This window comes from Nicotiana tabacum, chromosome 15 (genome assembly GCF_000715075.1).
Source record: "Nicotiana tabacum cultivar K326 chromosome 15, ASM71507v2, whole genome shotgun sequence".
Classification (NCBI taxonomy): domain Eukaryota; kingdom Viridiplantae; phylum Streptophyta; class Magnoliopsida; order Solanales; family Solanaceae; genus Nicotiana; species Nicotiana tabacum.
Genome location: NC_134094.1, coordinates 5,773,297 through 5,784,200, shown reverse-complemented (window position 1 = coordinate 5,784,200; position 10,904 = coordinate 5,773,297). Strand labels below are relative to the sequence as shown.

Genomic DNA, 10,904 nt, shown 5'->3' with positions numbered 1-10,904 from the left:
CGGGCATTTCAGTAAAAATTGGGTACTCAGCCCAAAACAACATATGCATCAAAATAGAGTAAGAAAAACTGAGTTATACAGTGAACAGGTATAACCATGACTGAGTATAGATTTTAAATCGAAAATAGCGATAGGATAGCAAGAAAATGCCACTAAGGGTCCAGACAACACTGGCACAAGGCCCAAAACATGGCATTCAACCCAATTTACAGAAACTCTTTCTAAAACATATAAGTATCATATAGTTTCAACAAAATATGCAACTTTACAGTTGCTACAGGACGGACCAAGTCACAATCCCCAACAGTGCACGCCCACACGCCTGTCACCTAGCTCGTGCGTCACCTCAAAATAGTAGAATTATACGAAATCCGGGGTTTCATATCCTCAGGACTAGATTTACAATCGTTACTTATCTCAAACCGGTCAAATCTCTACCTTGCAATGCTCTTGCCTCTCGACTCGGCCTCCAAATGCTCCGAATCTATTCACAATCAGTACAATATCATCAATATATGCTAATGGAATGAATTCCATAAGAAAATCTATCAAATTAGCCCAAAACCCAAAATTGGCTCAAACACGGTCCTCGGGCCCACATCTCGGAATTGGGTAAAAGTCACAAATTACAAACACCCATTCACTCACGAGTCCAACCACACTAGTTTCATCCAAATCCGACTTCGGATCGACATTCAAATCCCAAAACTTCATTTTATGAAGTTTCTAAAATTTTCCCCAAATTTCCACCTCAAAATACTAATCAGATGATGAAATTATTGATATATTCATGTGTATTAACCAAATTCGAGTTAGAATCACTTACCTCGATGAATTTCTTGAAAAACCTTCGAAACATCGTCGCAACCAGAGCTCTTTAGGTCAAAATATGAAATAAAACACTGAACCTCGTATTTATAGCCTCGGATTCTCAATACGTGGTCCGAGAACTTTCGCCGCCCCCGCGCATGCCTCACTGCGGTCCGCAAATTTTCCACCACGACTATGAAGTTTCCCATTACTACAGCAACTGTTTTCAACATATAAACTCATCCGATAACCATTCGAAACACACCCGAGGCCCTTGGTACCTCAACCAACCTCACTAACATGTTCCATAACATCATTCAAACTTGTCGAACCTATGAATTACTCAAAACAAGACCAAAACATCAAATCAAACTCGGATTCATGCCTAAGAACTTATAACTTATGAATTCCACAACCGATGTCGAAACCTATCAAACCACGTCCGAATGACCTCAAATTTTGCACACACGTCACAAATGACACTACGAACCTACTCCAACTTCCGGAATTCCATTACGACCCCGATATCAAATTTTTCACTACCGACCGAAATCGCCGAATTTTCAACTTTCGCCAATTCAAGCTTAATTCCACTACGAACCTCCAAATTACATTCTGGACGCGCTCCTAATGGAACCATCAGAATTCTAATCCGAGGTCAAATGCTAAAAAGTCAAACTTGGTCAACTCTCCCAATTTAAAGCTTCAACAATAAAATTCTTTCTTCCAATTCGATTCTGAAATACCTGCAAAACCAAAAACGACGATTCACACAAGTCAAAGTACATCATACGGAGCTACTCATGCCCTCAAATAACCAAGTGAAGTGAAAATGTTCAAAACGACAGGTCGGGTCGTTACCTATATTTTCTCAGTTGTGTATTATATTTCAAACATCTTGTATTTTATTCAGACCTTTATTTGTATTATTCTAGAAGCTCGTGCACTTGTGACTTTAGTTATGGGATGGTATTTAGACATTGCTATTATTATGGATTATTCACTACATTTTAGACTTTACTTCCGCATTTGTTCCTTTATTATTAATTAATTTAAAATTGTTTTAAAATGGCTAATATTATTCTAACATTGGCTTGCCTAGCAAGTGAAATGTTAGGCGTCATCATGGTCCCGAAGGTGGGAATTTTGGGTCGTGACACTTCCTTAGTCCAAAAATGGAAGAATGAGATGAATTTGGACTTTATTCTACTGCCCAGGGATTTGTTCTTCGCGTTCGCGATAGTCCCCTCGCGTTCGCGATGAACAAATTCTTCAATATATATTTTTAAATTCTTCTCAGATAGCCTCTAGTATAATTATCATAACTTCATGTACAAAACTCCAAATGATGAATGGTTTCACTTTCTGAAAACTAGACTCCAAGAGCTATAACTTTCATTTGTTGCTCATCTCTCGATGCCTTATAGATTGCGAGATATAAGCTTCCAAAGTCAGCCATGTGCAACAGAGATTTTTAAACTCTTCCCATACAGCCTATAATGTATCTACCATAACTTTTTGCACACAACTCCAAATGACAAATGATTTACTTTTATGAAAACTAGACACAAAGGCTACAACTTTTAATTTAAGATAATTTTCAAATTCCTTATAGATTGCGAGATATGTATCTCCAAAGTCAGACGACGGATAACAAAATTTCCTTCTTCGCGAATGTGAGAACCTCTTCACGAACGTGAAGAACAAAGTCCCAACAACAAAATCATTCTTCGCGAATGCGAGAGGGTCCTCGCGAACGCGAAGAACAACACCAGAACCAGCAACCAGCAGCATCAAAATACCCAAACTTAGTCCGGAACCACCCCGAATCAAACCCGAGGCCCCCTGAGACCCCGTCCAATCGTACCAACCAGTCCCAATACATAACACAAACCTGTTTCGAGGCCTCAAATCACATTAATCAACATCAAAATCACAAATCACACTCCAATTCAATCTTTATGATCTTTAGAACTTCAAAGTTCTACATTCAATGCTGAACCCTATCAAATCAAATCCGGTTGACCTCGAATTTTGCATACAAGTTATAATTGACATTACGTACCTACTCCCACTTCCGGAATCGAAATCCGACCATGATATCAAAAAGTTCACTCCCGGTTAAACTTTTCATAAACCTTCAAGTTTCCAACTTTCGCCAAATGACCCTGAAATGACCTACATATTCCAATTCTACATCTGGACACTCCTCTAAGACCAGAATTACTATGCAGAGCTATTCCCAGGCTCGGAATCCCAAACGGACACCGATAACATCAAAATCTACTTCTACCCAAACTTAGAAAATTCTTAAACTTTAAAAATACCAACCTTCAGTAATAGGCACCGAAATACACCTGTGTCACCTGATACTCGACCAGAACATACACCCAAATCCGAAATCATCATACAGATCTATTGAAATTATCAAAATTGCATTCCGGAGTCGTTTTCTCAAAAGTCAAACTCCGATCAACTCTTTTTATTTAAGCTTAAAAATTAGAATTGTTCTTTTAATTAAATTTTGAATCTTTCGAAAATCAAACTCGACCACACCCGCGGGTCATAATACATATTACGAAGCTGCTCGAGTCCTTAAATCACTGAACGAGGTGTTAATTCTTAAAACGACAAGTCGGGTCGTTACAATGAGTTGTCTCGGATAAGTGTGTCTTAGTAGTGGAGTTTTTATCAACTAAAAGGGGGATTTACCATTAAGTACTGGTAAATAAAATTTATTCATGAGAAGAGATATTAAGGATTTTACCCAAAAGGATAAAAAGTAATATCTTGCATTCTCATGTGTATAAAAAGGGAGAAAAATTTGATGTAAGAGGCAATTTTATGTACCTTACACAAAAGGAAGGACATAATGTATACCTTATGCTCATGGAATAATTATAAGGAGAAATAAAGTATGATCATATTTATTTTAATTTATGAAAATGCCTAAAACAGTTATTCTCCGAACTTGGTCATAGATTTGGTGGTCATGATTTTGACAAACTCCAATTGACCTTAAATTTGGTAGGTCCATCAAAAATGACTTGGTGAGAAACACTCACTGCTATGCAGTGAATCACGTTATCTTATGGTGTTTCGAGGTCTTTTGGATGAGGTTTAAAGTAGTTTATTAGATTAAATAAGCTTTAAATATGAAAAATTATTCTTTATATATCAGGTTTTATTTGTGTTAAATATAGAACATGATTACACATGATGATTAACTTAATATGATATATGGAAAGAATGTAAATCATATTGGTTGAATCTTAAATTCGCCTAAAATGACTTGTTCAAATTTTGTCTAGTTTTGGTGATCATCATCTCTAATTGACTTTAATTGGTGGGTTCATCGAAAATGACCTGATAAGAAATACTCACTGCTATGCATAGAATTATGTCGTATTTCGACAGTTCAGGGTCATTTAGATGGGTTTTTGGCAGTTTGCAGGATTAAAATGTCATTTAGATATGAAAGTCATTCTTTTTATGTCAGTCTTATTTTTGTTAAATTTGGAACATGATGACGCATGTTTATTTAACTGATATGGTTGGAATGTATGCCATATTTTAAATTCCTAAAAATTCTTAAATGATAGTTTTTCAAATTTGGTTGTTGTTTTGAAGATCATGACTTTTATGATCTCCAATTGATCTGAAATTTGGTAGGTCTATCGGAAAATCCCGATAAATATTACTTATTGTATGCAGTGAATAACATTAATTTAGTGTTTCATGACTGTCTAGATAGGTTTTTGAGCATTTTGTGAATTTTGAAACTTAATCCTTAGAGAAGATTTCGTAGTTGTGATCAAGTGGTGATAGGAATTAACCCCTATGGTCTCCACTATCTATTTATAGTGAGTTAATAAATGTGTGTGTCGACTTTTGGTCTTCCTCCATATCGGATAAATTTATTATGAACTCATATAGTATAATTACTAGTAGTTGATAACATGTATTGACTCTCCATCTGAGTTTACACGTTGAATCAATTTTTTAATTATAATACAACCATGATTAAGTGATCTCACACTTTTAATTTCAAGTGAGTATAAATTTACGTGTCGACTTTAGGTCTTCCTCCATATCGAATATATTTATTGTAAGCTCACTAGGTAAATACTAGTTATTGATATCATGTACTTACTCTCCATCTGAGTATACATGTTGGATCAATGGAACTAGAGCTATTAATTATGATGTTTACTTGACTTAAATTAACAGTATACTCTCCATCTGAGTTGGGGTCTGTTTTAATTTATTGGAGTGAATGATCTAGCATTACATATATATGTTGCATGAGTAGTTCTTTTCCCATCGAATTTTTCTATTCAAGGTGCATGAATATATGTGTATAGTACGTTTGAAATTTTTATATTAAAGTATATACAATTGACTGAAAATAACAGTTTACTCTCCATCCGAGTTGGTTCTGTTTCCTTTTGGATTGTATATTTCTTGCATTATATTACATACTTTGCATGAATGACACTTTTTCCATCGAAATTTGCTATTCGAGATGTATGTATGTATATATATTGAATGCAGTCTGAATTTTATTATTCAGTATTTTAACTTATTATGATCTATTTAATGTTATATCTCAACTCCACAACAAATTCATGCAATTTACCGTATTACTTGTTAAAATTTTTTTTGATAGCGATAAAACATTAATTTAAAGGATGCAAAATATATACCTTTTGCTAGAAGGAATTGATTCCTGTTTCTAGGCAAAATAGGAGATGGATATTTGGTTTATTTTCGAATAAATCTTGTGTTATTGAGCTTGGTAAATATTTTATCTCTTGTGATACATGGATGCATGACCTTGTTATTGTTAATTAATGTATCTCCTGAACAAAACGATATTAGTCTACCTCATAAGAGAAAATATTCTTCAAAATTGAGTAAAACTTATCAGTGCACTTCTGTTTAAGTCATATTAATATGGATAGGATGTCAAGTTGGTCAAGGATGAACCTAAGAATCATTGAAAGTAAAGGCACTACCAACTTGTGGATCATGTTTAGAAGAAAATATGACTAAGAGACATCTCTGCTCCAAAGGAAAGAGAGCCAGTGATAAGTTAGAAGTAATCCATTTTGATTGTGTTGTCTAATGAACAAATAGGCAAGCGGTTATTTTGAGTCATTTTATGATGTTCATAAATGATTATTCAAAATATGAATATATATTTGATGCACCGTAAGTCTGAATGCTTTGAATAATTTTAGGATTTTAAGGCTTGATACGGGAAAGCATCATGAAAATATATTAAATTACTACGATCTCATCGTAGGTGGCTAGCACTTCTCTACAAAGTTCATTAGTTACTCATCAAAATAGAAGAATATATCTCAATTGTCTACACCAGATACTCCATAATATAGCGATGTAGTAGAGAGAAGAAATAGGACTCTTATGGAGATGTTTAGATTAATGGTGAGTTATTCTAATTTGTTTCTTTTTTCATTATGGATATGTCTTTGAAACTGCAGTTACATTCTAATTTTAGTTCTTTCTAAGTCAGTATCTTGGACCCTATATAACTATGGACTTAATGTAAATTCGGTCTGCGGCATCGGATACGAAATTGTCCAATATATACACTGAAAGGGAAAACGGATAAGATAAAATCAAGGATGAATGTTTGCGCATTTATTGGATATTCAAAGGAACGAAAGGAGGTTTATTTTATTTTTCTAAAGAAAAGAAGGTAATTGTTAGCACAAATATCAGTTCTCTATAATAGGATTATTTAATAAACTATGTTTTTAGAAGTTGTAACAACCCAGCCAATTATTTTAAAAGTTGTAGCCCCATTTTCCTATTTACTACTCATTTTGTACTTAATAACTGATATATGACCTGCCAGAGTAATTGGTTTAGGTCCGATGAGGTTTTTAAAATGAATTGGAACACTTAGTTTCAAAGTTTAAAACTTAAGTTAAAAAGGTTGGCTGGATATCGACCTATGTGTAAATGACCCCGGAATAGAATTTTGATGATTTCAACAACTTTGTATGGTAATTTTGGACTTAGGAGCGTGATCGAAATTTTATTTGGAAGTCCGTAGTGAAATTAGGCTTGAAATGGCTAAAATAGGAATTTAAGTTTGGAAGTTTGACCGGGGAGTTGACTTTTTGATATGGGGGTCGGAATCCAGTTTTGAAAATTTTCATAGCTCCGTTATGTCATTTATGACTTGTGTGCAAAATTTGAGGTCAATCGGGCGTGATTTGATAGGTTTCGGCATCGAATGTAGAAGTTGAAAATTCTTATGTTTCATTAAGCTTGAATTGGGATGTGATTATGATTTTAGCGTTATTTGATGTGATTTGAGGTTTCGACTAAGTCCGTATGATGTTTTAGACTATTGTCCCGCTATTGACAACAACTCAACAAATAATAAAACAAATTTGATAAAACCGAACTTATGTTAAAAACAACATATTCATGTATATAATCGAACACATATACAAATATACATCATGTTATCTAGTTAGATGCAAGCAAACTCTGATACCAGATTACTAATTGATGGAAAATAGATATAAACAGCGGAAACAAATAGTCAGGATCACTTGCATGTAATATAGACAACACATAGTCACAGATTTTAATCGAACATAAAATCGGTACTTATCTCTTGAAACGTGACTGCGATCGCGAAAAGACCTTCAAGCATAAGCAAAAACCATCTAGGAGATCATCCTCCAGCTCCACGGTCTTCTGCTGTATAATCCGAATAATGCCCGAAATTAGCGAAACTCGTGTGAGCGAGTTTCTCCTAGGAAAATCGTGTAGTAAAAACCATAGCCTCTTTATGGAATAAGACCCCTTTATATAGCCATAAGTTTTAGGGTTTAAAACTTTTTCCTAAACATGTTCGATCTTCCTTTTCCACCAAGAAATAGAATTCCATTTAATTCTTAATTATTCGGGCACAACTAGGACCGCAGTATTTAATTAAAGAGGCTTCCTATTATGGACTTAATTCGAAATATCCGAATTAATACTACCATAATAAATTACGAATTATTTCACTAAAAATTCGTAACTGCACTCCTCAGTTCAATTTTGAAATTCTTCCATTAAATCTTATTTAACTCCCCATGTTAAGATTCAGATACTAATCAAATAAATTAAATTACTAACAATTTAATTCATTGATTATTTTCTTTAGATTATCGCTTAACTTATTTCATGTGACGGATACAAAATCCACCTGCAGGGCTTACACATGAAAACTTATAAGTTTTCATAAAAGTATATTATCAATCTCTAGACCGAGACTAGATTCCATCAACTAACTATTGCTTTGCCAATGTATATCATTATTGTCCAATTTACCAGGCATATTGACCCACGAAAGGATCTTGTATTTTAATAAATCAAAACAGTAATAATATACACAGCTAATAATAATTATATCAAGATTAAAAGTATAAGTACATTTAATGGCTAGAGAATTTATTTTATTAAGTCAATATAAAATACTTATCTCTACTTGGTCCGTTCAATGCATACAAAATATACTAGCACAAGAAGTTGGAATTAAACCATTCCAATAATCAAGATAAATTATATTTAATCTTGTGCTACAATCATTCCTTATGGTTTGTCCAATTCTATCATTAGATTGTGAACATGATCTTTATACTCATAAGAACCGATTATTTAATCTTTCGTGTATAAGCTAAACTCTATACACTAAATCATCTACTATATAAGTAAAGGACACAAACGGATATATGACCTATTTAAAACTTTATTAAAATTGAATAAGTAATTATTTCATAATAAATACTATATCCAAACCAAAATCTATGGTTAATAGTATATATTTCAACAATCTCCCACTTAGACTTTTAACCATGAAAATTATTAGAATATATTATGTCTAAATGCATGGTTAACAATATATACCCTAACAATATCGCCTTTGTTGGGAGCACTTTACCCCAAAGTAAGATTATTGAACGCGAATCAGAATTAGTCAGATCTCAAAGCGAATACAAGTCATCGGATGGGAAAAAAAAAGGAGTTCAGTCAGAGTTGTCTAATTTTCGTACTCTTATTTTGGTTTTTCAGTTTCACTAGGCATAAAACCAAAAAACTAAACTAGTTTGACTCTAAAGTCTCTGTCTTGACAAAAGGTTACTATTTGCAATGTAATACTAGTAACAATTTAGTTTTAAGGTGAGTGTGTGGACCAACGGTAAAATTGTAAAAGCAATCACTAATATTTGTATTAAGATAGACTTTTTACATCAAACCCTTTGGGGTGCGATCCTTCCTGCTTGGACGTGAGATGCCTGGTTAGAGGCGTATCCAAGTTTAGCAATATGAATTCACGTGAACCCATACTCCTATCCAAAATCATGTATAACTATGTTATATTTCTTCAAAATTATTTAAATATATGTGCGTGAACCCATGTTCAAAGACTATTATAATGCAATTATTTTGGGTGCACCTCTACAAGTGAAACTGGCAGTCAAATTCCCCTCTCAACAATCTATTTTTCAGCACTGAATATAGATATATTTGTGAAAATTACTAAAATTTTAAAAAGAATATAATTTTGAACCTATAATTTTAAAAGTGTAGTGGGTCATTGGTAAAAGACTAAAGTTAAATCAGTCAAATATAAATTCTAGATCCACCTCTTCACAATAGAGTGCATCCATTCTCTTGATATACTGGACTCTGGTGCATTAGACTCCCCATTTTTTTCGGCAAAAAAAATGATATGAATGTAGTATAAATTCTCAAGAAACTGGAGAAAGTAATTACAATTATCTATTCTAATAATAAAAACTTTTCTTATCAGTCCTTGATCTCTTTTCTCAGTTTATGTATTTATTTCAGATTCAAATCAAGAGCAAGATTTTGCAACCTCATCAACGTCTCTTTTAGCAGCAGCCATGGCTGAAACTTAACGCGACGGCTATCTCTGTTCGACAGTATATTAAACAAATTCTTCCCTAATTCAAACGACACAAAAACATCAATAGCACCATATTCAATTTGTTCACAGCTCAAATTCTCAGCATCCCACTTACTCAAAGTAACATCCTCTGGCTTTTCCATTACTTTTCCAAGTACTGCTTTTGCCATTCTTTTCAAACCCATCTTTCCATACACTTCTTCTTCGTAAGTCAACAATGCCAGTTTGTTCAAATCAACAGTATTCGCTACGTACAACCCGTGATCACATAACAACTTCTCAACATCTCCCTCAACTCCAATACCAACGAACGTGTTATTTGGGTCAATGAGAAAGTCTATGAAACTTTGAGGAATGAAATCTCTGTGAAGGAGTTGAAATATTAGGCAACGATCGCCAACGCAGAGCTGGAGAAGAGCAACTGAGTGCTCGTCCTCGTCCTCGGGTTTAGAACACGGGAGCCATTTGATATTCAGACCGATAAGGAGTTTGTGGAGTCTACGACGAGGCGTGTGCACAGTTTGCAGAATCCAATGATCAACAATTGTTGCTTCTTTGGTGACAGTAATTTCAATTTGGGATTCATAGAAAGGCACAAGGTAATTAGCCATCAGGCAGAACGGTGCATAAGTTATTCCGCGTTTACGTGTGGTTCAGAAAAGAATCGCACCCGAGGAGTGATATGTAGACAGAATGAATGATAAGAGAATGAACAATAATGTTACGTAATATTGTTAAAAACAGAGAATTTCATGCTGTACATATAAGAGCTTGAAATAACCTGAATAGAGTGGGATTGGGATTGGACTTCCCTATTTGAGCATTTCCTAGTTGGTTTTGGTTTTAGTTTCGGAAAACCAACTTTCCTATTACCTTTCGGTTCTCTCGGGTCAAATAAACAAGTAAAATCAATTTCCTATTTCTCCGACTAAATTGCTTATAATAGCAGCCCTTTGTTAAAATTTTTTTTTTAATACGCTCACAAAAATTAGACAACTCGAATAAAGAAAATCACTTCAAAATTTTGAAACTATCCATATATTATGTACCAATCAAAATTTCCTATAATATCAAGTCCCTTTACAATGTTTCTTTCACTTTTAGTACGTAATGTAATTAACATGTCTAGTTG

The 10,904-nt window shown here is 33.9% G+C and overlaps 1 protein-coding gene across 1 annotated transcript; it reads right to left on the bottom strand.

Annotated features, from left to right (window-relative positions):
- Positions 1 to 9,623: 9,623 nt before the first annotated feature.
- Positions 9,624 to 10,857, bottom strand: LOC107815930 (3'-5' exonuclease-like). Its single transcript, XM_016641582.2, has one exon. The coding sequence runs from the start codon at positions 10,381 to 10,383 to the stop codon at positions 9,685 to 9,687; it is 699 nt and encodes a 232-aa protein (XP_016497068.1). The 5' UTR covers positions 10,384 to 10,857; the 3' UTR covers positions 9,624 to 9,684.
- Between the last annotated feature and the right edge of the window lie 47 nt (positions 10,858 to 10,904).